General features: G+C 37.9%; 3 protein-coding genes across 7 annotated transcripts in view; 1 reads left to right on the top strand and 2 right to left on the bottom strand.

Annotated features, from left to right (window-relative positions):
• Positions 1-9,079, bottom strand: part of drd3 (dopamine receptor D3) — a 29,474-nt gene extending 20,395 nt beyond the window's left edge. The window contains exons 1-3 of the mRNA XM_051687781.1: positions 9,057-9,079; positions 6,523-6,823; positions 256-368 (exon numbers count right to left, since the gene is read on the bottom strand). Coding sequence (XP_051543741.1) covers positions 256-368; positions 6,523-6,810 — 401 coding nt within the window. The 5' untranslated portion in view covers positions 6,811-6,823; positions 9,057-9,079. The remainder of the gene's footprint in view (positions 1-255; positions 369-6,522; positions 6,824-9,056) is intronic.
• Positions 9,080-10,991: 1,912 nt separating this feature from the next.
• Positions 10,992-17,546, bottom strand: si:ch211-161h7.8 (thiosulfate:glutathione sulfurtransferase). Of its 3 annotated transcripts, none has more exons than XM_051687782.1 (4): positions 17,156-17,546; positions 11,675-11,797; positions 11,417-11,579; positions 10,992-11,274 (listed from the first exon to the last, which is right to left on the bottom strand). In XM_051687782.1, exons 1-4 carry the CDS (start codon positions 17,304-17,306, stop codon positions 11,223-11,225), a joined length of 489 nt encoding a protein of 162 aa, XP_051543742.1. In that variant the 5' UTR covers positions 17,307-17,546; the 3' UTR covers positions 10,992-11,222. The 3 variants fall into 3 exon arrangements, with proteins under 3 accessions (XP_051543742.1, XP_051543743.1, XP_051543744.1); XM_051687783.1 differs by lacking the exon at positions 17,156-17,546 and adding an exon at positions 12,566-13,772 and having other exon boundaries at positions 10,993-11,274; XM_051687784.1 differs by lacking the exon at positions 17,156-17,546 and adding an exon at positions 12,292-12,558 and having other exon boundaries at positions 10,993-11,274.
• LOC127434793 (importin subunit alpha-5-like) lies at positions 16,918-27,121 on the top strand. 3 transcript variants are annotated; one of them, XM_051687773.1, is made up of 14 exons: positions 16,918-17,041; positions 17,991-18,127; positions 18,940-19,053; positions 19,154-19,253; positions 19,349-19,443; positions 19,711-19,842; positions 22,340-22,428; positions 22,504-22,603; positions 23,062-23,225; positions 23,405-23,483; positions 23,609-23,734; positions 23,834-23,961; positions 24,577-24,752; positions 25,251-27,121. In XM_051687773.1, the coding sequence occupies exons 2-14, from the start codon at positions 18,002-18,004 to the stop codon at positions 25,436-25,438; spliced, it is 1,617 nt and encodes a 538-aa protein (XP_051543733.1). In that variant the 5' UTR covers positions 16,918-17,041; positions 17,991-18,001; the 3' UTR covers positions 25,439-27,121. The 3 variants fall into 3 exon arrangements, with proteins under 3 accessions (XP_051543733.1, XP_051543734.1, XP_051543735.1); XM_051687774.1 differs by having other exon boundaries at positions 16,963-17,041; positions 17,994-18,127; XM_051687775.1 differs by lacking the exon at positions 16,918-17,041 and having other exon boundaries at positions 18,835-19,053.

The following is a 27,121-nucleotide window of genomic DNA, read 5'->3' as shown; positions in this document are numbered from 1 at the left end:
ATGTAACCCGCTCAATCCACCAAGTGGCCCTTGGCCTAAACATTTTTTGAAGATCCTTGTATTAAGGAATACAACTACTGTCACTAAGCAAATTCATTATGCAAGATCTCCATGAGTGCACATAAACAAAGGCCCATTTTAAGTGAAAGATGGAACATATTGTTTGAAAATGAACATTTTAGCAAAAAGCAACCTAAGTTTCCATATAGAGTCCTTGGAGGCTTAGACATGCATGTACATGCACAAACTCCCTACCTGTCAATGCTGATGGCACACAGGTTAAGTATGCTTGCGGTGCACATCATCACATCCAGGGTCACAAACACATTGCAGTACAAGCGACTGAAGAGCCAAGCTCCACCAACTACCTGCACAAGTAAAACATGGACATGCTAAGGGTACTCTCAGTGCCACAGTCAATAAATTGGCATATTTCCCTGTTCAACCACAGCTGGGACTGAAAAAAGCTAACTGAAAGGAAATAAATGAAATTCCGCACTGCCTCGTTGAGTTTTTCCATGCCACTGCAAAAAGAAAGAACTCTTTTTGAGAGTCACAGCTTTTATCTCTCACACTCGCTTTGCAAATAATGAGTGTTCCACAGGCAAATAGACCCTGAGACCCTCTCACAGGAGGCCTACAGAGATAACGCCCATCTGAGTGGAGAAGGAGGTAATAAGGCTCTGGCAGAGATGAATGGGCTGTATGCTATACTGGATCATTCAGAATGCTAGGTGTTGAGCTTCATGACAGCCATCTCTTTTTTTCTCCTTCCTGGCAATTATCAGGAGCAATATAATTTCTCATACTGCAGCCATTCATGAGATGTAGGGCAAAATATTACTGAGTTTGAATGCTGTCTCTGAGTGAATGTTTTTCACTACAAACCAACTTAAAAGCAGGGCAGAGAGTAGGAATATATCAGCCTCCAATTCTGATGCCATCGCTTTATGAATGCAACCTCCAGATCCAGAATAATGACAATGACTGCGGCACTAGAACCAAACAGAATTGCAAATACAGTGTTATGATTGTTTTTCAAACAGTTTTCCCGAACACCATCCCCCCCATCTCTCATTGGTCATCAAACAGACAGTCCCCCCAAACTCATTCCATTGGATTGAGCTAAAGTTGTTGCGTCAGGATGCTCAAATAAACAAAGAAATATTTGATATTGCCACAGAGTCACAGTGTTTACACTGGGGAAATAAATTAAATATGATTTATTATACTGTATATATTGATTACTTATTAGCAACAACTTTAAATCAATAGTTTTAAATTTTTCTATTGTTTTTAATTCGATTACGTCATCTGCAATGCTTCATGAGATTGTAGTTCATGCCCTGATTAAAGATGGTAGGTACACACTTGTACCTTTGTATTTTTGTCTGAATTTCTTTGCTTCAAATCAAAGTATGTTATGTTGTGATTCAGCACGGAGCTGGTTGGTTTGGTAAGTGGATTAGAACTCTTTTATGAAGGATTTTATTAAATGGCTATGGAAGAAATGAATGGGAAAAATACTTCTGGAACCCAGACAACTGAAAAGGTGGGCGGACACTGTTGCGCTGTGTGAAACATAACTTGACACAAACAGACTTGGGTATCAAATCCTTTAGTTATCCCCTGTCTCTTGCTCTCCAGTCTATAAGCTTTCCAAAAATATTGGTTTTCAGTGAGTCTTGTTTCTCCTGTCATTGTCAGGCAATCATCTATTGATGGAATGAAATGATTGTCCTTAACCTCCTGAGACTGGAGCATAACTACTGTGTGCATTTTACATTTCCCTTTTTGATTTTTAACTAATGCAAAAAACAAAGAAACAAACAAACAAAAATCTAGAGCAAATATTTTTCCTAAAAATGTATGTCCTCATATGTGGACAGCAGGACTTTTTAAATAATACCGAGCTATAGAAAGTCAGATTTCCTTTTTAATCAAATTGTTAATTATGTTTCCAGGAGTGTTGGTTAATCATGTTTTTTGAGATGTTACAGACAATGCAGCTGATTTTCTGTAAAGCTGCTTTGGAACAATGTGTACTGTGAAAAGCACAAATAAAAAACTATACAATAAAAATGATTTGAATTGATTTGACTTTTATGTTACAATATTTTTTTCTACTTTGGCAACAAAATCTCAATGTTCTCTCTTTGCACTGTCAAACAAACAAGTGATAGCCAGTGCTGAAGCATTTTACCAATCAAAAATTAGCATAAATAATTCTGATTCAAAGTAATAGTCAGACAAACTGCATCCAATCACTGCCGACCATGTTAAAACAAAATTATACATTATTAATTCTGAATCTATGTACTGGTTATCATTGTCCCATGTCTGCCAACCATGTTGAGTGGTCCAAACATCATCTGCAGCCTGAAGCTGAACTTTTGGTCGGATTTTAGGAGTGAATGCACTTAGCTGCATAGGAAAGCTGTAGGATGTTACCTTGCTCCTTTGGTCACTATTTAGTGAATGACTTAACCTCCAGTGTGCTGTATGGCTGCACTGGTCTCAGAACAGCTCCTTATTTTCATCCTAACTCCATATAAAACCCATATAAAACCCATATAAAAAGCTTTTGGATGAACCCATTGATTCTAACTGTGATAATGCACAGTGAAAATAAGATTTCTTAGGAAAAATAGTGCTGAAGTACGCATTAGTGTACACTGTGTTTAGCAGCATGGTGTTTCAAGCTGCGACAGCTTGAGTTAGAGGCAGAGAAGGTTGTTGCTGGCTCGGTTGTGCAGCCTAGCCGGGGTCAGGTCTCTAATGTGCCTCCGTTAGGTGATTTGTCTGCTGTCACCTTTGATGTTAGCAAACATATTGCATTGGTGCCGCAATTTAGAGAATCAGAGGTAGATTCATATTTGAGTGCGTTTGAGCGCAATGCTTTAGCTCTTCGTTGGCCAAAGGATGTTTGGTCTCTTTTGCTACAGTGCAAATTAATATGAAAAGCTCAAGAGGTATGTACTACTCTCTCTGAAATATGAATCAGTGAAATCCGCTATTCTCCGTGCTGATGAGCTGGTTCCTGAGGCGTACCAACAGAGGTTTAGAAGTCATAAAAAAAAGTACTAACCAGACTTATATGGAGTTTGCAAGGGAGAAAGGGATTTTATTTGATAAATGGTGCACCTCAAGTAAAGCTGATGATTATGAGTCATTAAGGGAGTTAGTATTGCTTGAAGAATTTAAAGGGTGTTTGCCTGAGCATGTGGTGGTTTATCTTAATGAGCAAAGGTAGCCTCGTTGTCACAAGCAGCAGTATTAACAGACAAGTTTGTGTTAACCCCTAAAAATGTTTTCACTTCGACACATACAGTTCACTCATTCCAATTCCAGTGTTCCCCATCCTAAAGTAGTTCAGGAATGTTTCTATTGTCATAAACAGGGACATGTCATCGTGGATTGTTTTACTTTAAAATGCAAACACCTACCGCAAAGCAAAAGCATTGGGTTAGTAAAACTCTTAAAAAGGTTAGTAAGGTAGCCAGTGAGGAAATTCCTGATGCTAGTTATCGTCCTTTACTTCTGAAAGGGTTAAACTTGTTAACTGGAAAATGGAAAGATCAAAAAGAGGTCCAGATGCTTAGAGACACGGGCGTGGCACACTCATTCATTGCTATTGATGTGTTACCCTTGTCTAATGAAACTTCCTGTGGTTCTAGTGTAATAGTGCAAAGTGAACTAGTAACTGGATTTGTGAAAGTTGCTGTCCTACTCTCTCCTATTCCGGTGATTGGAGAACCTTTTGAACACATAATAGTGGATTGTGTTGGTCCGTTGCCTAAGACCAGATCGAGAAATCAGTTTATGCTTACCATGATGTCCGTGGCTACTAGATTTCCTGAGGCAATTCCTTTACGAAAAATCACTGCATCTGTTATTATTAAAGCGCTGGATAAGTTCTTCTCCACATTTGGACTGCCTAAGACTATACAGACAGATCAAGGTTCACATTTTTTTGTCAAAATTGTATGTACAAGTAATGAATTCTCTCACCATAAATCATCGAGTTGCCAGTGCGTACCATCCCGAAAATCAGGGCGCACTGGAACGCTTTCATCAGACTCTGAAATCGATGTTGCATAAATACTGCCTGGAGACAGGTAGGGATTGGGATGTGGGAGTTCCCTTGGTTCTGTTTGCAGTATGTGAAACTGTACAAGAAACTTTGGGGTTTAGTCCAGCAGAACTTGTGTTTGGTCACAATGTTAGAGGACCTTTAAAACTCCTAAAAGAACAGATGTTAGAGGTGGATTAGAAACCAGAAACTAATGTATTGGAGTATGTTAGTAAGTTTTGAGACCGATTACATACTGCCTGTTCTCATGCTAAAGAGTCTCTAGCTACAGCGCATACGGGAATGAAAGCCCAGTTTGATCGGAAAGCGGTTGCTCGATCTTTTCTGCCTGGTGATAAAGTACTTGTGCTGTTGCCTGTTCCAGGGTCTGCTCTATCTGCTCGTTTCCTTGGTCCTTATGTTGTTACAAAGAAAATAAGTAATACGGATTATGTGATTCGTACTCCAGATAGAAAATGCCAGACTTGAGTTTGCCATATCAACATGTTAAAGGCATATCATACCAGAACTAAAGCTCCAGCAGGAATTACAGATCGGACTGCAAAGCCCGTTATTTCTTCTGTGGCTGTAACCTTGGATGCAGCATTCTCTCCTGGTATTTCAAGTATTGATTAGGATGAGGAGATTATCAAATTCAGAGATACTGAGAAATCTTCCATCTCATTTTACTCATTTATCTGTAAAAAACAGTTCTGACATTATTCAACTAGTCAATAATTCTCTTACTCTTTTCGGTGATGTTCCTACCCAAACCTCTGTTTTGCAACATGACATTAATGTTAACTGTGCCAGTCCTATTAAGCAACATGCTTACCGTGTTAATGTCATAAAGTGGTCTCTTATGAAATAATAAGTAAGTTATCTACTGGAAAATGGACTAGCCAAAAGCAGCTGTAGTCCTTGGAGTTCTCCATGCTTGTTTTTCCCAAACTTGATGGAACATTCAGATTCTGTACTGATTACCATAAGGTGAACGCTGTAACAGTGCCCGATATTTATCCTTTTCCCCGCATGGAAGACTGTATAGACAATGTAGGTTCAGCACGTTTTGTGAGTAAATTGGATTTATTAATGGGGTACTGGCAGGTTCCACTCACTGCCCGTGCTATATACTACCATGGCTTTTGGGTTGCAAAATGCACCCGCAACATTTCAGCATCTCATAAATATCATACTAGCAGATGTACCCAACTGCAGTGCATATTTAGATGACGTTGTTGTATATTCGTCAGATTGGGATGAACGTGTGTCTTTTGTGAATGGTGTTTGAAAGATTTGCAGCAGCTTCCCTAACCCTCAACTTAGCAAAATGAGAGTTTGGGCAAGCTACTGTAACATATCTTGGTAAGGAAGTTGGTCAGGGTCAAGTTTGCCCTGTGGAAGCTAAATTAACAGCTATTGTTGATTTTCCAGCTCCTATTACATGCTGAGAACTGCGTAAAGTCCTAGGGATGGCTGGGTATTATCGTAGCTTTTGTAGGAACTTCTCTACTGTCGTTCATCCCCTCACACCATTACTGAGTCCATCTAAAACTTATATTTGGTCCAAAGAGTGTCAACGTGCTTTTGACAGTGCGAAAGCCCTTTTGTGCTATACTCCTGTTCTCACTGCTCCAGATTGCGCTTTACCTTTCAAATTGGAAGCTGATGCCATTGCAGTGGGAGCCAGTGCTGTTCTACTCCAGGAGGATGGGAATGGAATAGAACATCCTGTTAGTTATTTCTGCTGCAAATTTAACAAAAACCAACTGAATTATTCTACCATTGAGAAGGAAGCTTTGGCTCTGTTGCTCGCTTTGCAGCATTCTGAGGTTTATGTTGATTCCAGTAATCTCCCTGTTATTGTTTATACCGATCATAATCCCTTGTTTTTTTTTTTGTCCCGTATGTGTAATCAGAATCAGCGCTTGATGCGGTGGTCTCTGATTGTACAGAGTTATAATTTAGAAATTAAATATAAGAAAGGAGCAGATAATGTTATTGCGAATGCTCTTTCTAGAGTTTAATCGTGTAATGTTTGATTATTGGATTAATTTGAACAAAACATATATATTTGTTCTTAAGGGTGGGGGTGTTACATTCCAGTGTATGTATGTGTATGCATGCTTGTATTTTTTTACTTTTGTATTATATGTAAATACTCATTATCCATTTATTATTGACTTTTTCCGTTATGGTGTTGTACTTAATAAATTACTTTTGCACTGTATACTTACCTGGTTGCTTTTGTCATTTGCCAACCCCAAAACACAAAAAAAATCAATCCACAATAAAAATGTGACAACCACAGGGTTCATAACATATTGCTATTGTAATTCTTGTAATGTCATATAATTAGTGTAATATGGATGCTTTACTGTAAAATGTTTCCATAAAATCAAAACCAAAACATCCTACTCTATTTAGTAGGTTCTAATCTGTGTACTCACTTCTAAATAGACCGCCCAGGGCATGACCAGGGAGGCAACCAAGAGATCAGCTACAGCCAGGCTGACCACCAGGTAGTTGGTGGTAGTCTGGAGAGCCCTCTCTCGAAGCACAGCTATGCACACTAGAACGTTCCCAAAGACAATAGCCAGAATAAGTAGGGAATACAGCATGGCGTAGTAATTCCTCTTCCCTTCTTCTAAGCCTGGTGCCAGGCTGGAGTTTCCCCCAGGGGTGAAAGAATTGTCTGAGTCATTCCAGAGTAATTCAGTGCTGCTTAACAATGCCATGAGTGTTGAAGGTCTGGGGAAAGAGAACAGCTGTTGATTAGGGGAGCAAAAACACAAACATCAGAGACACCAGAAGTCATGATTACATAAATTATAAGTTTTCTAATGTGTCTATATCTGTGAAGCTATTTGAAGCCTTGTCCTTGTGCTGGTGTCCCTGAATTTTATACTCTGCAGAAAGACTTCACAGCATGAGATATCACAAGGTGATTTTATATGCAACTGACAAAGTACAGCTTTCAAATCAGCCCAATCAGCTGCTCAAGTAACTGAAATTTGTGCTGATTGATAGCAACAATAGAAAGAACAATATATTTTTATATATGTAAGAGAAAGAGTATTTTACAGGATTTCTATTTTTCCAGAATTACAGCAGGTGTTTTAGAATGTGAAGGCTCAATTGAACTAAAAAACTAAGGCCAATTATACAGCACATTGATTCAAGTGAAAATATGTCCTGTCCTGAACAAGCATAAATCTTAAAATTATATGTCAGATGGTATGCAAGAATAAGATACTGTAAGAAGGGGAGACTGGGGTTGGTTGGCAAACTTTTCATACGTTGCTGAATATCTCTGGGGGAACAAATGTTAAGATACCCCAATTACACAGGTGCAAATTAAAGCTTATATTTTAAGTAAAAAAACAAAAACAAAACAAAAACACATTCAACATCACAAAATATTTATTGACTTTAAGTTTAAGTGGTTTACGAGGACTTTTTTTAGGTTACAAACTGGTAATTACAAGGGTATTCTGCTATAAATGTGGTTCATGAGGACATTTCTAGTGTCCCCATAATTTAAATCCCTTAAAAAACATACTAAACGATGTTTTATTGAAAATGTAAAAATGCAGAAAGTTTTTTGTGAGGGTTAGGTTTAGGGGTAGTGTTAGGGGATAGAATCTATAGTTTGTACAGTATAAAAATCATTATGTCTATGGAGAGTCCTCATAAGGATGGATGCACCAACATGTGTGTGTGTGTGTGGGGGGGGGGGGGGGGGACAGGTTTAAGTGGTTTACGAGGATGTTTTATTGAAAATGTAAAAATGCAGAAAGTTTTCTGTGAGGGTTAGGTTTAGGTTTAGGGTTAGGGGATAGAATCTATAGTTCAAACAGTATAAAAATCTTTATGTCTATGGAGAGTCCTCATAATGATAGCTGCACCGTGTGTGTGTGTGTGTGTGTGTGTGTGTGTGTGTGTGTGTGGGCAGGTTTAAGTGGTTTACGAGGACTTTTTTTAGGTTACAAACTGGTAATTACAAGGGTATTATGCTATAAATGTGGTTTATGAGGACATTTCTAGTGTCTCCATAATCCAAATCGCTTAAAAAACATACTAAACTATGTTTTATTGAAAATAAAATGTGTGTGTGTGTGTGTGTGTGTGTGTGTGTGTGTGTGTGTGTGTGTGTGAACAGGTATTGTGTTTGTAAATAGTGTTTACGAAGGTAATATATTCTTTATTGTTCCCAATTTGCTAACTTACCCAAAAACCAATGTGCCAACCAACCCAAAGTCAATGTGCCAACCAAAACCACTCACACTCATTTTTTAAACAATGTTAGTCAGCCAGCATAGCTTATCACTGGTTTACAAATCTTATATGAAAATATAACTGATACCCATCACTATTAATTAACCATAATTCATATATTTTAAAAATCTTTCTCTGTATTATTTCAATAATATTTTTAGCAGAGATCTTACATTTCTGTTTTGACATATAAAAGGAAAAGTTTTCTTCACCTTAACAGATTTTAACATCAATCAGTGTAGATCAAGAGTGTCAATAAACTGTGTGCCAACCAACCCCTGTCTCTCCAAATTGTCATATCACAGGAATATCTTATATATCGCCTATAGCTACAATAGCCTCAAACATCATTTATATTTATTAATCCAAAAATACAAACTGAAATATAAATACAGTCTTGGTGTGATAATATAATGGTTATGATATGTTATATTATATGAAGTCCTTGATATGGATGGTTGATGTTCCAAAATGCATCGATCGATTATGAAAAAGTTGTTTCCTCAGTGCTAATTATAAGGTCACACTCACTGACGAAAAAAAAAAAATAAAAATATGCTGTTGATAATCTGCAAAAATGCACCCTGAAAATGGCAGTGTGAAAGCATGCGTTTAATGAGACTGCCTTGGATAACATCAATTCATATTTATCATTTCTGTACTGGGGCATTCCAGCAGTACATTACACAATTTACAGTGTGTCTACCTGTTAAGCTTCTCCAATGAAGAACCGAAAAGGAACCTCTTCTGAATGAAATTTGTCCGAGATTATATTTGTCCGTCCATTCGTTCTACGGTCAGCAAGGGACTCCATCCTCAACGCGCACCGGGTGAGCATCGCATATGTGAAACTTATTAAAGCACAGCCCCAGAAATCCAGAAATACTTCCACTCTCGGTTTTTGTGAATTGAATACGTCTTTGCAGCCAGTCCCCAACTGGTTTCGCAAAGAGCTTGACTCGCTCGGATGGCTTCAGAATACGTGAGACAGCTTCACTCCATCTCCAAGCGGTCTTTTACGCACGAAGCATGCTCTCCTTAGTTCCAATGGTTGCTGTCAGATCAAGTTTGAAGGTAAAATATAACATGTAATGTACTGGATCCAGTTAGGTGAAAGGAAAATAAATTAATGTATTAATTAATCCAAATCATGTTATAGTTATCAAGGTAGCCTATTCGCGTTCCACTGGCACACTCACAATGTGATCATTAAAGGAATGTTCCGGATTCAATACAAGTTAAGCTCAATCGACAGCATTTGTGGCATAATGTTGATTACCACACAAATTTATTTAGACTCGTTCCTCTTTTTCTTTACTTTCAATGGAAGTGAATGGGGGCCAATTTTTGAATGTTACAATACTCACTGTTTTAAAAGTATAACCACAAGACATAAAGGATATGCGTGTAAAAATGATTTTAGTGTGATAAAATCACTTACAAACCTTTTCTGTGTAAAGATATAGCCAATTTTACAACTTTGTTACCATGAAGATGTAATGTCAACAAACCCTAAATCCCTAAAAGGACTATAAAAATGACAATTTAAACAACTTTACAGCTCAAATAATACACAAGTTTTAACAGAAGAATTAATGCAAGTGCTTTTATAAAATTATAAGCTTCACATTTCTGTGTTTTTAAACCCTCCAAAAAATTGGCCCCATTCGCTTCTATTGTAAGTGCCTCACTGAAACATCAATTTTTGCTTTTTTTTTTTTTTAAGAACGATTCGAAAAAAAAAATTTTGTGTGGTAATCAACATTATGCTACAAATGCTGTCGATTGAGCTTAACTTGTATTGAACCCGTTACATTCCTTTAACAACTGGTCTAAAAATATCTGTTACAGACCAAAGCGACCAGTTAACAGGACCCACACCTGGTCGTGAACTGAAAATTGTACGTTAAAAAAATGCATTTTATAATTTGTACTAAAAGACAACTGCATATGTGTGTGTGTGTGTGTGTGTGTATATATATATATTTATACATACATACACACACACATTGGGCATGTTCAGGTCCCCTGTGGCAAACAGTGATTTATTTTTTTACAAACTAGCTCAATGGTGTGGACCTCATTATGACTAGGGTGAAAGTGACACAGTCACATACTTACCATAGTCTGTTCTCATCAATCATTCAGGAAGAAAAAGGCCCAAGCTCAGATTAAACAGATACTGTGTGCCAGATTCAATCTGATATTATGGACTACCAATAACTCTGATTCCTGAATAACAGTAACACCATAAATTGATGGCATTCAAATAACTCTCTCCAAGATGAATCGGGGAAGGCCTGTTGATTTGATTGCAGTCCAGTGAAAAATGTGCCAGCCTTGATCTGTGCTGAGTAGGCCTATCAGTCTGACAGGCTATTTACCAAGGTGTAGCCGACCATTTCCAACCAGCTACCAGTTTAATGAGCATCTCAGCACCTGTGGCCATAAACCTTTGCTTGCTGGCCATAAACCTTTCCATTGCATTTCCCTAATTGCATTACTGCCACCTTGTGGTAATCATGCAGTGCTGAAGGACAACCCATATTAAGCACAGTGCTTAAAAAATTCAGCTGTTGTTTTTTTCTGCACAAATAAACTAGGCTTTTTCCTTCCATTTTCTGAATAGGTTTAACAAAATATGATTAACACTGCTGGTCAGCTGTACTGCAGTTTATTTAACAATGCTTTATTGGTTATAATCATTTATGAGTCATTATAAAATTACATTATTAATGATTTTAATACACTGAGTCATTCCAAATCTTTACATCTTTCGTTTAGTCCATATTAAAAGATCAGATTAATAATGATAATAGAGTGATATGATTTCAAATCTAAGATTAGAGTAGAGTTGAACTGCTCAATACTGTTACTTCTCATGCGCTTCCCAATCAATGTATCCACCTGCATAATGCCGTGCCCTGAAAAAGATAAAGAAAACAAGTAGTGCCTCTAACAACAAGGAATATTTTGTTAGATGGATTATCCACATACAGTATAATGTTTTCTGGGTGCATAATAAGATCAGTATAACATTAATAATTTGTGTGTTCAGTTTCCTACTTAATGAATCCAAGACGATGAGCAATTTCAAGAGCAGACAAACTCCTTTTCCCACTTCGGCAATGGAAAACTATGTTATCATCTTCCTTTTTTGGGGCCTTCACCTTAAACTGCACTTCAAACTGCTGTGGTGGTAGCTTCAGTGACTCCTCAAGCTGTCCCACTGAGAGATACAGAAAGAACTGAATGTAAGTTTGCACACTGAAAAAAGACATTAATCTGTTTTGAATGACACATTCATTATGTTCAGTAACTCACATGGAATGTTGGTGGAATCAGGAATTCGGCCAGCCTGGAATTCATCTGGATTCCGGACGTCAAATAGCTGTACGCTGTGATTGGCCAACATAGCTTTGAGCTGTTCGTATGTCACATCTGTCACTGAAATTGTAAAAGTCGAAAAGTTAAGTATAATACTAAGACCAAGGCAAAATGATACCATCACAACATCAGAATTTACATTCTATTAATTCCAATTAATTAATTCTCATTAATTATTAACAGTGTAAACATTAAATAATAACAATAAAACATTTTACTTCAAGATCCTAGTAATAAAAGGCAATAAACACATAAAAACACAAAAGACTGTACAAATAGTTCCCGAACTATAGCTTAGTTCGGCTAATGGGATAGAAAACTGGACTTAACAATCAATGTGCTGTTATCAGCAGAAAAACAAAAACAAAAGAATTGCTAGTGTTTTAGTTGTTACAATTTACTACACTTTAATCACAAGACAGTCTGTTCATTAAAGGACCCTTAACTTACAAATTTACTACATTGGTATTAGTGTGTTATAATTAGCATAAATACTGCACATTAGTAATAGTATTCTTAGACCCAATAAATAAAATAAACGAAAAAATACATACTTTGCAGTACGCCATCCATCGTTGACTATCAAGTAGAGATAATTAACTGGAAATTGAACTTTGGCTTTCCGAACGAAGTCTAGTTCTTATAATAAAAGTACTTTACCTGACAACGAAGACACTAAAATACGGACTCATATCGTTGACTATCAGGTAGAGAAAAAAATGATCTATATCAATCTGCCAATATCTGATTAAATTAAATCCACATATTTTGAGAGAACATAATTAGAGACACATTGATGGAACCTGCCACTTGTACTTGCAGCTCTACCTGGATCAGGTTGTCTGTCACTGTGATTGATGGTGGAAGTCCTCAGTCCACATGCTGTGATTACTCTACCATGGTAAACCGGTTTGGTGACTGCAAACAGACACAAGCGCCGTAGAACCTGATATGATGTCATCTCTAACAGTAGTACAGAGACAGCCGTGCACAGTGACAGTAGAAAAGTTTATTGTGCCCCACTGTGTTTCCAGTGTGTCTGTGTAGACCTACGAGCTCTAAAATACCGGTGTGGACTAGTATCCGCTGCCCTCTGGCGACCAAACATGTGGTTAAAGACACTTCGAAATTTTTTGAGGGTTCGTGCTACTGTTACGTGCTTCGAAATTAAAACCAATAGACGTATTTATATCTAATATCACAACGCTAAATATTCCAAGATTTGACTGGACTTGATGAGACTTTGTTGCGCATCGCATTATTTCATTAAAGTTGCCAGATTCATTTCTTTATTTTGTTGGGATGGGAAGGATTGATTGTTAGCTTTTGGAAGTATGGCTCATTTTAACGAAGCGGCTCATTCGAACCAATGAATCATTTTTCAACAAACTGATTCAGCGATTCTTTTTCTGGTTGTTAAATGTGAATTTACGAATGTGGCGCTTAGTTCTCATGTTACTATACTTATAGGCCTACAGTTTTGCTCCTGAAGTGTCTCTTGTAAACAGTAAAAAAAAAAAATAAAATAAAAATAAGCCTTACACAACCACAACAACCCAATATAATCTTTGTGCTCGTTTTTTGCAACTTTCCATTTTATTTACAATAGTCATAAATGAGATAATTAACAACGCACACCCATTTATAACCTAAGTTCCAAAGTACAGTAGTATTAATGGAGTAGGCCACAGTTGTAACACTGAATATTTCCCTCCAAATGCCTGTTTGAAATGTCATTATCGGTTTGCTCATTCACATTAACATCTTTCTGTATGGAAAATTTGAAGAACATAGTCCACACATTGATGAGATTTTTTAAATTACAGTATTACAGAGAATAAATATAAAAACTGTACCCGTGCCATAAGAAACATGGCTGTCAATGCTCCTTCTAGAGTTTTGTTAGCTTATATTCAGTCAGAAAGCTTAGATAAGTAAGCCAGGCAAATGAATTAATTAACTGGTAGTAAGCCAGATATACAGTATTTCATACATTGGTATGTATGTATGTATAGATGGATGGATGGATGGATGGATGGATGGATGGATGGATAGAAAGAAAGAAAGAAAGAAAGAAAACAAAGTACAAAGTAAAAACAAATACCTGGGCCTTAAGCATGCAGCTCAATTTTTCAAACCACACATCCTCAGTCCACATATTCTGAAACAGACATCTTTATGGGTCTAAACTCCTGAAGAGAAAGTCCAGTACTGCATAGCAGTCGCAGTGCAAATACGTTGACCGTCTGAGATTGTGCACATGGCATACTTTGGCAAGAGCTTTCAACTGTACCCATACAAATAAAACAAAGTACATTTTGGGCTTAAAGCCTACCAATGTATACTTTGGTTGTCCGCAATGCTAATCGCTCCATGACCGGTAGGGTACAATGGGGCTAAAGGCTCTGCGGAGTAAAAGGCTCCTTTGATTTGATTTTATCCCACAGAACTTTCCTAAACACCTGTTTGTCACTATACACTGGAACTTTTCCTGTTCTGTGAGATCTTTGCGTGTGGTGTCTAAAAGTTGATTTTGAGGCAATCTGATCTAATTTTAATTATTTTTTAAAACATTGCAAATTTATGTGGCTAATGAAAATCCCTGAAATTAACACACTTCTTTTAAGACAAAATACGTATTTATCATTTTCAGTTTTGTTTAAGGTCATTAAATCAAACATTTTTCAATAACTGTCCAATAAGTGTAAGGATAGCATTTGGGGTAAAAAGACCCCATGTTGCTGGGGTTAAAGACCCCTATTAAACACACTGGGGTTTTTTTTTTAAAGTGGGGCGAATAGATTTGTTATGAAAAATGTTCAAAGTGGGCTCACATTGACTCATCCAATCATAATAGAGATTAGTTTGTTTATAGAATACTTGAGATGTAATAAAATGCCAAATGTGTTTGAAATTTACAGGTTGACTTTTTCTGAAGTAGTTTTTTTGAGAAACATCATCTTAATTTGTTTCTCAAAAAAAGCAGTCTGTCTCAAAATTATTTGCATTGGTTGAGAAATTGTGCCCTATAACTATTGCCCCGGTATCTACACGATATCACTTTCAACCCCCTAGAGGCCTTTTACCCCAACCGTGCCTTTTACCCCGATGTACCCTATGTGTGATGCAGATTTCGTCATTATCACAGTCTGCACAGACTGTCTGCGTGCAGTCCAGATTTTCTCGACATGCGGACAGTCTTCGTCTGTGTGAATCGTCGCCGCATGCACCTGCCGTTGACTAGTAAAAGAGTATCATAAATCAGTCATAGTGTGACTATGTACCGAATGCGTTCCTATTCAACAGAGTATAATTTGAAAGGCATTGAGGTCAAAGCCAGTCTGGAACACAGAAAAACAAAGTATACCTGGACCTTTAACATCAATTCAGTTCAGACAGGTCTTTGCCATTCTTTTAAATGATGGTCGGGTCTAAGGGGTTGCTTGTTTTCAATGGATTCTTGAAAAGAAACCGTTTAAAATAAAAGGGTTGTTTGCAAATATATACTATTGAGCGGTATGCAAGCAGAGGGGTTTGTATCTTCCCCGCAACCCTCCTCCCCAGACTCGAAGCTCACGCGGGTTGCCAGGTTGACGATACAGGAACGAGCAAAATGACAATGGCAAGCGACGAGCCTTACACTGTAATTTGATCAGCTAATGTATATGTTTGTAATGTTTTAATTGTTTGCTAACTATTAATTTTTTATAACTCTGTCAATGTTAACTAGATGTATTGCTGGCTTCCATGGCTGCAGCGCGCCAATAATATCCTTTGCCTACTAACTTGTTTTAAATCTGGCAACCCGGGGTGTCGAAATACTATTGGGAAATGGGCAGTGGGCGGGATCACACAGGCCAAGCATAGCTGTTGCATTGTTTTCGGAGAAGCCAGTATTTCAATTTAGCATGTTTCCTAAATCTCTGATAACATATTATGATAATTTTATGCTGTAGTACAGTAAATATATTACATATTGCACCTTTAATTCGAACTTTTATATTTATAATTTAATTTAGATGTTCTATATATAGTCATGTACGCAATGAAACTGTTTAGTTATAAAAACATAAACAAATTATTAATTTAATTTTATCTGCATCGTTATTTTTCATCTAAACAAAAAAAGAAAGAAAATAAAGAAGAGGCTGATATTTAATAATTGATCAAGGTGTTTTTCAATAATTCCTGAGGTAATTTACTCACACCACATCCAGTGGTTCTCACGTCGTGTTTGACAGCGAGACAACAACATTAGTTATGTTTAGTAAGAGGAGCCCAAGTATAGGTTGGACACTTTTCTCGCTAAATGTAAAGCGATTGAACGCCCATTCCCAAAATTTTTTTTGCATAACTGTGACAGAATAGATACTCGGAAATGAACTAATATTTATATTAGCTGGCCATCTGTAGCTTTTGGCAACATTAAATATTGGTTAAATTCAAGTGATAAAGTGATAAGTTAAGCATACCAATCTCTCTTTATCCACCTGGGCATTGTTTTCTTAATTGTAATGCACTGTTTTTCATTTTCCATCTTTCATTTTTCTGTTCTGCTCCCCAGGCCAGAACGTATGCCACCTCTGACCATTTTTGTAATGTGACAGTCAGAGCAACGGTAAACAGAGGGTGAGCGGTAGCTATGAAGTTACCTCTTGATAAAATAAAATAAAAATTAAAATACATATTTGAACCCTTTTAAAATGCTCTTTTTTAATTTTTATTTTTAATTTTTATTTTTTACATTTAATAAATCAAATAAAAGTTAAATAAAATACATTCTTTCATTATTGTGGTTTTGGTGATTTGTAAGGTATTAGCCTATAGGGGATTTAAAAGGTATGATTTTGGCGCCCCCCTTCCCCCCTCGTGTGGCGCCCCTATGCACTGCATATGTTGCACACCCCATTTTTGCGCCCTGTGTGTGTGTGTGTGTGTGTGTGTATAGAGAGAGAGATAGAGGGAGAGAGAGAGAGGGAGAGAGAGAGCAACAGTTTCGTTAAAAATTACTTTTATACTTTTTTAAAAAAAATTATGAGAGTGACTATACCACAGACAAAGTATGGAGATTGTGTAGATTTTGGTGAATATCTACTACATATCTACATACATTTCTTTAAAAGTGAACACAAACACAAAATCACCCTCTATTATTCACTAGCCTCCTTACACAAAACTGGCAACCAGACATGCGCTTCGAACACGATGTCCTCTCTCAGTGCGCATGCGCAGTATCACCATACCGGCGGAGGTTGAACGGTAGCAGCTGAAACGACGCAGGAATAAACGAGATCGTTTTCACAGGTCAGTGCGTTTAAATGGGTTATTTTTGTTTAGACTGTTTTATTTCCTGTAAAGGATATACAAATAAAAAGATACTTTTTTAAAAACATAAATAAGAACAAGAAGTCGGACAACCTTGTTGTGGGTGGGTTAGCAAGGGAGCTAACAGAGGCTGCTGCGCAGATCTGGGAGGGTGAGGCGAGTCTGGTGTTAAGACTATATTACTAACAAATCTGCCCTTCAATCGATGATCTCTATTTGGTGAACACCTAAAATAAAATTTCATTGACTTGTATCGATGGTCTCCGCTTTATAGACGGTATGTGGGGCTGAATTTGTGTGTTTGGCGGGGTGTTTTTGAGGTGTAGATTGTTGGATTGGTCGCTCCCCTTCACTGCGGGATAAAGCGCCACTGCCAATAAGAAGACATATTGGCAGATTATTTTGGCGGTGTTTCTTACTAATATCAAAATATTCAACGTAGTCGGTTAAGAAGTGATGGTGGAAGGAAAGTTAAAGCCTTGACCTGTGTTGATTATGTATTTGGGATCTGCGTTTCCATGTGACAAACTGACACAATATGAGATTATTCAGACTGGCTAAATAAACTGGTGGGATATTGTTACAAAACCTCGACAGATGCTTCAGTTTGATGGTTTAAAACCGCACTGAAGTGACTGACAATGTCGTTTGAGTTAGCTACAGCTCAGACAGCGTCAACATTCAGCGTTTCCTTGTTGCTGTCAGATGAGTTAAGTGTCAAACAACGATGGATGTATAATGTATATGTTGTCATTGGTGTATGTGTCCACTGCTGATGGAAACAAGTGACATTCAGTGATGTTTTTTTTTTAAACGATCTGTCAACGCAGTCATCTAACTGAGATCAAGCTGAAATCCTCATGCTACTGTTTTAATGAGGCTTGCTGATTTCTCTTGTGTTCATTTTGCTTTGATCATGTCTTTCCAGTAGGCAACACCATGAGTCAGGGGAAGGACAATGCACGTCTCAAAAGCTATAAAAACAAATCGCTCAACACAGACGAGATGAGGAGGAGGAGGGAAGAGGAAGGCCTGCAACTTCGCAAACAAAAGAAAGATGAACAAGTAAGAGAATTGAAGAAGTGACTGTGGGTTTTCAGATCATCAACTCTCGTATGCATTTTTATTTTACCCTGGGTGGTTATTTTTATTTTTTTTAAAGGAATGTACTGTATATACAAGGTAAATAAGATCTGAGATTTTAAAATTAAGCAAAGTCTCCTTGAAGAAGGCAAGTCATTCCATTCCGTGGCCATCTTTGGAACACTCCTTGGCAGCTGTTTTCAAAGTAAACAAGTGGCATAAAAGTACAGCTTCTATCTTCTTGAATGAGGAAAGACAGACATCTCCATAACGACTGGTAAAGATTACGATCAAAGAACATTTAAAGTCAGACAACAATGGTAGCATAAATTGTGCATGTTTAACTCAGATCACACTAAAAAAGGCAATTTTTCAGGCTGGTTCTGCTAATGCGCATGCACATTCTCAAGTTGACTGACAGGCAATGTCTGTATCGAAAAGAGGATTGACTCTTTTACCTGTAAGGTGGGACATCCTTTTCTACATCCGTTGGGCTTACCAATTTCTCCCATTAATTTTAATACCGTTGGTCAGTTTCTGCTAAACTGTCTTTGGAATAAGGTCTTAAAGTGCCATTTAAATTGGTCAAAGTCTATTTACAGACATTTCATTAAGTGCAGGTTTTAGTCATAAAAGAGAAAGTTGTGTCGATCAAATTTGGAAACTGTGTTGCTTTTGACTGGTAATAGGGTTAAATGTGTTGGGGAAGGAAGTGCAACATATCAGGAGTCAGATGTGTGGCACAGCTTGGTATTTTTGACCACAGTGGCCTGAGAATCGCTTGGTTCTTTCAGCTGTTTAAGCGCAGAAATGTGGCCACAGTTGAGGAGGATGGAACACTGGAAGAGGATGGAATGTCAGACAGTGGATACCTGGAATCACAGGCCAACAACATGGACCAAATCACGGTGAGAATGTTAAACAATAGTTAGTCTGACTTGTACATTGTTATTGATAAAAATAATCCATTGACTTCATCTTTTGTGTTTCTCTCCATCTCCATCACAGGGAAGCATTATATCTGAGGACATGATACAGATGATCTTCTCTAGCTCTCCTGAACAGCAGCTTACAGGCACACAGCGCTTCAGAAAACTCTTATCTAAAGGTGAAAAACCCATAAGAATGAAATTCAAGCATGTACATAATCATATTTATGATGAAAAGGACTTGCTAATTAATTTTTTTATAACCCTTTATTAGAACCTAATCCCCCAATTGATGAGGTCATTGCCACCCCTGGCGTCGTGGAGCGTTTTGTCGAGTTCCTGAAAAGAAGGGAGAACTGCACACTACAGGTAAGCTTAATAAGCTGGATCTGGGTTATAATAAAACTAATCATACACCCTAGTGCCAGAAGAATAGCCTGTGAGACTAAGCACCAAGTCACAGCAGTGAGACAGTGAGTCATCAAGCATGGATCACTCCCAGCACAGGCTCATTCTGTTGGAATGTGTAGATTTTGCAAGTCTCTTCGTTGTCTGTATTTAATCCCCTTTGCTCTTGTATGGTGCATTAGTGGATGGCTCTCTGCAGTATGGTGACAGGCGTCTGTCTCTTTGCAGTTCGAAGCAGCGTGGGTTCTAACCAACATCGCTTCAGGCACATCCCACCAGACGCGCGTGGTCATCCAGGCTGGGGCAGTGCCCATTTTCATTGAGATGCTCAGCTCTGATTTCGAAGATGTACAGGAGCAGGTATGATTCCCAGTAAACTCAGTAAAAATGCTCATATTTTTTATATGTATATAAGGACTGAGCAATATAGCTAAAAATGTATAGCTCTGTGTTTTTCAGCCTTTTCACAATGTTCAATATCAGTATTTATGTATTTTAAGTGTGTAATTTCTTCACCACTGAAGGGAATTGCAAAAATAAATATTCACTGCATCTGAATATCCATACTTCCCTACTATATCCACAGTTTTCCTGGGCAACCACTGAGCGGCGCCATTAGGGTTCTAATTGCCTGTTTTATGTTTCTGGTCTCAAGAAGCAATGTAAAAACTACCAAAACAAACGATCCAGATGGATAACATAAACCATTTAAGTGTTAGATGGAGTAAAAAATTAATTTCTGGCTCAACTTGTGCAGTTGTTGGCTGTCATAATAACTCAAAGTAGTTAATGATATCAACATAACTAACCTTGGATCATCGCGTCATGTCATCTACCCACTAATATAGAGCCATGTATTTCTTTTGACAAGTTTTACAATTGTAATACTCTAAACATCTCATTATCCACTTAGAACGTACACCGATGCGAGTGAAACACTAGAGACCGGAAATAGAAAACAGGCATCCGTTATGAATCATGGAACACTTCCGCGTTTAGGAAAAAGGTGGATAGTATGCCAAAAACAGTTTGCCAATGGAGGAGTATGTCTGAATCTTTAGTATTCATTCAGTACCCTGATAACCTAAATTTTCCGGCGAGATTCTGGACAATTCTACATGAGATTTCGTGCGGATCGACTGGACACTTTACAGTCCCATAATGCCATGGGAGCTGAGGAGACATTACGTTCAAAGTGCTGGATTTAAAAAACCGGTGGAGAATCGTGAATCGGACGGCTCTTTTCAACTGTGAGTTCGATATATACCAAGTAAGTTGTTTCTTGTGCTTAGTTACTAAAAGTTAATTATTTTAAGTTAAGAGTTAAGTATTTTCGTGGTTAGTGTAATAACATCAGATATTCGGGTCACAGGACGATGCCCACATTTCCGGATGAAGTATGTCCGGAATCTATTCATACTACATTCATGCATACCTAAAGAACGTACTGTTTCATCGACCAAAAAGTGCGTCTTTCATCAAAAGCAGTACATACTCTGACGGTACAGATTTCTGAACACACTTTTCACCTCTCATTGGCCGAACCAACAGATAGTCCCGCTGACACTTTTCAGGGAATTCAACCAACAAATTACTTACAATTGTTTCTGCATATTAAAGGGATAGTTCACCCAAAAATGAAAATTCTCTTATCATTTACTCACCCCCATGCCATCCCAGATGTGTGTGACTTACTTTCTTATGCAAAACATAAAATCTTTTTTTTTTTAGAATATTTCAGCTCTGGTGGTCCTCATAATGCAAGTGAATGGTGACCAGAACTTTGAAAGACCAAAAAGCAGTATAAAAGTAATCCATAACACTCCAGTGGTTAATTCCATATCTTCTCAAGCAATATGATGGGTGTGGGTGAGAAACAGATAAAAAATATTTAAGTCCTTTTTAAACTGTAAATCTACACTTTCACTTTTCACTTCCACATTCTAGTGTGGAAGTTACTTTCACATTCAACCACCTACTGATTGGGGCTGGTCAAAAGTGGACATTGATAGTAAAAAAGGACTTAAATATTGATCTGTTTCTCACCCACACTTATCATATAGCTTTTGAAGACATTGATTTAACCACTCGAGTTCTATGGATTATTTGTATGCCTCTTTCATTCATTTTGAACCTTCAAAGTCCTAGTCACTATTCACTTGCATTGTATGGACCGACAGAGCAGAGATACTCTTCTGAAAATCTTAATTTGTGTTCTGCAGAAGAAAGAAAGTCATACACATCTGGGATGACATGAGGGTGAGTAAATGATGAGAGAATTTTCATTTTTGGGTGAACTATCCCTTTAAGTTGGGATAGGAGAGTGTTTTTTTCCATATCAAAATAATTACATCCACTGTAAATGGCTTTAAAAATCCATAATTTTGACCATTGTCGCCAAATGGTTTCAAAATGTTTAATGTAAGAAGTCAAATACACCAAAAATCTCTGTCATAATAATAAAGGCATGTTTTCCACACAGTTTTTCACTGCATGAACAGAAAGAAGAATGATATTTAAACTGTAATATTTCCCAGTCCTAATTATATTAGGGTTTTTAATGGAATTAAACTTTTCTATTTGAAGGGGCACAAATAGGCCTAATTAAGGAAAGTTCAATTATTTGTGTATGATAGTAGGTTAATTTAATTGCTAAATTATGTTTTCCAATTGGCCTAATTCTAGACAAGTTTATAGTATAACATTAAGAGGAAGCCAAATTGCCTACTTTAACCACATCAGCTGTTGATTTATCTCTATGTTTTGGTTGTACATGCTTGTTTGAAGCATAGAAAGCTGTAAAATGGTAATAGGGTCAATCATTGTTTGATGTTGGCGGCCTTTGTGTTTGCTGCAGGCGGTGTGGGCTTTAGGCAACATTGCAGGAGACAGCACAGAGTGCAGGGACTACGTTCTGGACTGCAACATTCTGCCCTCTCTAGTACAGTAAGTCATGCAACCATTCGCTTTTGAAAATGTACTGTTTAGTGGTCGTCCTAATAATGCAGATTCTCCTCGCAGGTTATTGGCAAAACAAAATCGTCTGACTATGATGAGGAATGCAGTGTGGGCTCTGTCTAACCTGTGCAGAGGGAAAAACCCACCTCCAGATTTCACCAAGGTACAGTCACCCTCTCTTTTCATAAGTTAAGTGATGTTAGCATAGTGGTTGGTCTGGTTTGGAAATGTAATCGTTACAGGAAGAGGCAACCCTCAAACAAGGGAGCTACTGTGATAACTATTGTGCCTTTAGCTATTTGAGTAAAAGACAACAGTTAGTTGCTGTCAGAGGACTATCTTTACAGCTGGTGCTGTTGGCTCCTAATATGACTAATAACTTTTGTTGCACTTATAAGTTGCTTTGGATAAAAGCCCCTGCCGAATGATATATGTAAATGAGGAGAGCTTGAAAGATGAAAAGTCAATTCTGACTTCTCTTCAGTACCAACAAACTTAAATGGTGTTACATTGTGGGTGGTGTGTGTGGGCGCTTTATTGTGGTTATGTTGGCTCAGTCCAGAACATGATATAAATTTATGCTCAAGGCTGTGTGTGCATTGTATTTGCCTTTTAATACAGGTATCACCGTGTCTGAGTGTTCTCTCCTGGCTGCTCTTTGTGAATGATACCGACATTCTGGCTGATGCATGCTGGGCTCTTTCTTATCTCTCTGACGGACCCAATGAGAAGATCCAGGCTGTCATTGACTCAGGAGTCTGCCGCAGACTAGTGGAGCTACTGCTGTAAGAAAATATAGATGGAACAATTAAGTGCTGGGACAATAGAAACAAAAATGAATAGCTTTGGATTAAGTCCATTTTAATGGGACTTTTCTTGAATAAGTATTTTTGTGGCTGCTATTTAAAATTTAAATGAATATGAACCGCTTTTCAAGGTATTTTTTTTTATATATTTTTTGCAGACATGCAGAATATAAAGTGGTGTCCCCTGCTTTAAGAGCTGTGGGGAATATTGTCACGGGAGATGATCTGCAGACTCAGGTGAAACAGTTATTGACACTTTCTCATATGCTCTTTACTCTAATGGTATTGCTATTGCATCAACTTCAGTTTGCTTTGGGCTTAACACATCTGAAGGTTATTACTTTATGGCATCTCATGAACAGGTGATTCTTAACTGCTCTGCCCTGCAAAGTCTCCTTCACTTGCTGAGTAGCCCAAAAGAGTCCATTAAGAAAGAGGCATGTTGGACTATCTCCAATATCACAGCTGGAAACCGTGCGCAAATACAGGTATGTCCAGATTTGAACAGCTGAATGTTTTGATTAACTGAATGTTCATCTTAGTGTCTGGATGACCGTATTCTCTCTTTTGATCTGTGTAACCTGTAGATGGTGATCGATGCAGACTTGCTTCCCCCATTGATCCATATTCTACAAGTTGCTGAGTTCCGTACAAGGAAGGAGGCAGCGTGGGCAATTACAAATGCTACATCTGGTGGCTCTGCTGAGCAAATCAGGTGAGAGGGGTGCAGGAGTCATGTCTCAGCATGAGACCCCCTTCCGTTTGTTAGTGCTCATGTTTAGGTTAATATGATGGTAAAATTAAAGAGTCTCTAAAAAGAACTGGTACAATGGAAACCAGTAACAACTGAGATTTCCCTCAATTGGTACAATGCTCATTTGCAATGAGTGCAAAGAGCTGGTCACAGAAAACCTAGGCCTGGACAAGTCATGGAAATAATAAAATCTTAATCTCCTGGATATTCCTGTGGTAAATATAATAGTTTGAGTTATTCATGGCTCTAAAAGATTTCATTGGCTAAAAATAACTTTTTGTGAGTGCAGTTTCTATCAAATGATTTGTAAAATCATCTGTAATTCTAAGGTCTAGTAATCACGATTACCCGGGCAAAAACATAAATATCATTGGTCAAAGAAACAGGAACCTGGTTAAATTACATTTAGCCGGGACTTTTTGCAACTTTTACTTGTATGGAACATATTCAGTTTTACTGACAGATTTACAGTACATTCAGAAGTATTGTAATTGTAAGTTAAATGTTCTCGTAGACTTTATCAAAGGGGGACAACCAAGGCAGCTGTATATTTCAATGCCTTGATTCTTTCCTCAGGCACCTTGTTGATCTTGGTTGCATCAAACCCCTATGTGACCTCCTGACACTGATGGATTCAAAGATCGTACAGGTGGCCTTGAATGGCCTGGAGAACATCCTAAGACTGGGTGAGCTAGAAGCAAAACGAGGAGGTGGCATCAACTTCTACTGTGGCCTCATTGAGGAGGCCTATGGTATGTTTGCAGTCACACTTGATGATAAAGAGACATCTACCTCACTTGTGGAAGTCAACATGAAACGTCATTTGCAACCTGTTTTACTTGCATAATGCGATGTATTTCTGAGCTAAATGCCATGTATTTCTGGGGGGGGGGCGGTGTTGTAAGCATTTTAGCAGCTAGATGGCATGGTTTCTACATGACTGGTGGTTGAAGGAGAGATTTGGAAAAATAATGTGTCTTCCGGAAAATACATTTGTTCCAGAGGCAAAGCAAAATGTTATATTTTGATGAAAGATTATAAAAGCGCTTTTTTTCCCTTTGGAGTAACAGGGACTGATTAACCATGAACAGTAAGACCAGGAAAGTGTAATAAGAAAGTCAATGGAAAGTTAACAAATTCCATAAGATATTGCTATATACAGATGGATAAATTATTTTAAAGGTGCAGAATCTTGTTATATATATTTATGTACAGTATATATTTTATATTTTTATTTTGCATTGTCTCAGGACTGGATAAGCTGGAGTTTCTTCAGGGCCATGAGAACCAGGAGATCTATCAGAAGGCCTTTGACCTGATCGAGCGCTACTTCAGCACAGATGATGAAGATCCGGCTCTGGCCCCTGCTGTTGACATGCAGCAGCAACAATTCCTGTTCCAGCAGTGTGAAGCTCCCATGGAGGGTTTCCAACTTTAACGTCTCCCACCCCCTTTTCTCCAAGCAGTCCACCCTGGGGGGTGAGAGATGCCCCCTGACACAACAGAGCGAAGGATTCAATAAATGAACATTTTAAATTAGAGTGATATACAAGAGCTTGTGTTGCCGGTCAACCCATTTTCCCCTCTTGTCCTTCTTCCCTGGTGTCGTCTGCCCTACAGATGGCTCCAGGACAATGGCGACATCATGCCCAGATGCAGAAAACCTGATGAAAACATGAACAGTAGACCCTTAGAGATGACCTAAATATCTTACACTGATACTTGACTCTTTCATATCATGCGTTAATCTTTCTTTCAACTCTTTAAGCATCAGTCCCTGAACCCGTTTAAGAAAAACAAGCAACAAGAGCACTGTACCAAGAAATCAGGAAAACTGCATCCAGCAATGAGTTAAAAGAAGCTGGGAATGCACAGCTTCTGACATGACTGCAATACTGAATTTGACAAGGGATCTTCTTTTCTGTTGTGAAACAGTGGACTGACCGTGTGACTGTGTTTGCATGTCCCCAAATTTCCCCCACAAGTCATGGCCAATCTGCGCTGAAGAACTGAAAAGACGTCTACTGAATGCAAGGCACTTTTACCTTCTCATTTGACCCATACAACTCAAAGACAGCCAGACTGACTGAGGGGTCCATGCTTTCTGACTGTTAGTGCCAGTCAAACAGCCTCTTGCTTTTGACATGCATTAAACATGCATTCCGACAATGACTGAACTGTACAGGCTCTGCCTCTCCTATTAGGGTTACACATTTGCACCTTTGGAATTCTCGGAGTCGGAGTCTTCCCACTCACTGAGACTGCTGGACAGACAAAAAGACAGGAAAGACAAATAGACTTTCTGTTCCTAAATCCTGTGCATTAGACCATTTGATACATCAAAAGGACAATTTCACATGAGCATCACCTTCATTGGCACTTTACATTCAGAACAGACACCCTTTGTTTTAAAACTTCTGTAGTGAGTTTAAGCCCAAAATGGCTTCTCAGGATTTTGCGGTAGAAAGGTATGATGATGCATACCTTAATAATTACAGGATGTATTTACAGAAAACACTAAGTATTTAAGAGTGTGATCTCATTGTCTCATTCTGGCAGAGCAAAAAATCAACCCCTTCAAAGCTTCCTCCGTCAATAAGTGACATTTTAACAAGCTGATGAAAATTGAGCTGAAGGCTTAGCTTCCCGACATGTGTGTTTGTGTGTGAGACAAACTTTAATATTAATGTCTAATCATGCTGAATGCACACAAACACATTCAGACATCATTTTCTGAAGAGCTAGAACTATAAGAGAAAAATACAGAGCAAAAAGCTGTGTTCAATTCAAAACTGCTTTATTTTCTTGTATTATTGTGGATATTAGAATCTCTTAATACCGAAGGTGCCATGATCCTCATTTTAAAATTGAGGTGGAAAATGACAAACAACAAAACAAATGGACAAACTTTTAAAAAAAAGACTGAAAATATATCAGCAATTTAACACTTAAAAATGACTGGGTATTAGCTCATAAGATATGATTGTTTACGAAGTTGTTCTTATTTCAATGTCAGATTATTCCCAAGAGATGACCAGCTCTTTGTGTTCAATACTGCTGTCGTATTGAGATTGTGTTACTGTTCTCTGTTACGCCATTTGCATAAATGCTGTTTCATGAA

The sequence above is a fragment of the Myxocyprinus asiaticus genome, chromosome 44 (genome assembly GCF_019703515.2).
Source record: "Myxocyprinus asiaticus isolate MX2 ecotype Aquarium Trade chromosome 44, UBuf_Myxa_2, whole genome shotgun sequence".
Taxonomy (NCBI): domain Eukaryota; kingdom Metazoa; phylum Chordata; class Actinopteri; order Cypriniformes; family Catostomidae; genus Myxocyprinus; species Myxocyprinus asiaticus.
The sequence above is the reverse complement of the archived record's forward strand: the minus strand, read 5'-3'. Positions and strand labels throughout refer to the sequence as shown.

Excerpts from the sequence above, each read along its gene's own strand:
- si:ch211-161h7.8 (XM_051687782.1), bottom strand. The coding sequence starts at position 17,306 with ATGAAATTTTATTTTAGGTGTTCACCAAATAGAGATCATCGATTGAAG. Across the intron at positions 11,798-17,155 it reads GCTAACCCACCCACAACAAG|TGACAGATGTGACATACGAA; the intron begins GTTGTCCGACTT and ends TTACAATTTCAG. Across the intron at positions 11,580-11,674 it reads TGATTCCACCAACATTCCAT|TGGGACAGCTTGAGGAGTCA; the intron begins GTGAGTTACTGA and ends TGTATCTCTCAG.
- LOC127434793 (XM_051687773.1), top strand. The coding sequence starts at position 18,002 with ATGAGTCAGGGGAAGGACAATGCACGTCTCAAAAGCTATAAAAACAAA. Across the intron at positions 23,226-23,404 it reads AGACTAGTGGAGCTACTGCT|ACATGCAGAATATAAAGTGG; the intron begins GTAAGAAAATAT and ends TATTTTTTGCAG. Across the intron at positions 24,753-25,250 it reads CCTCATTGAGGAGGCCTATG|GACTGGATAAGCTGGAGTTT; the intron begins GTATGTTTGCAG and ends GCATTGTCTCAG.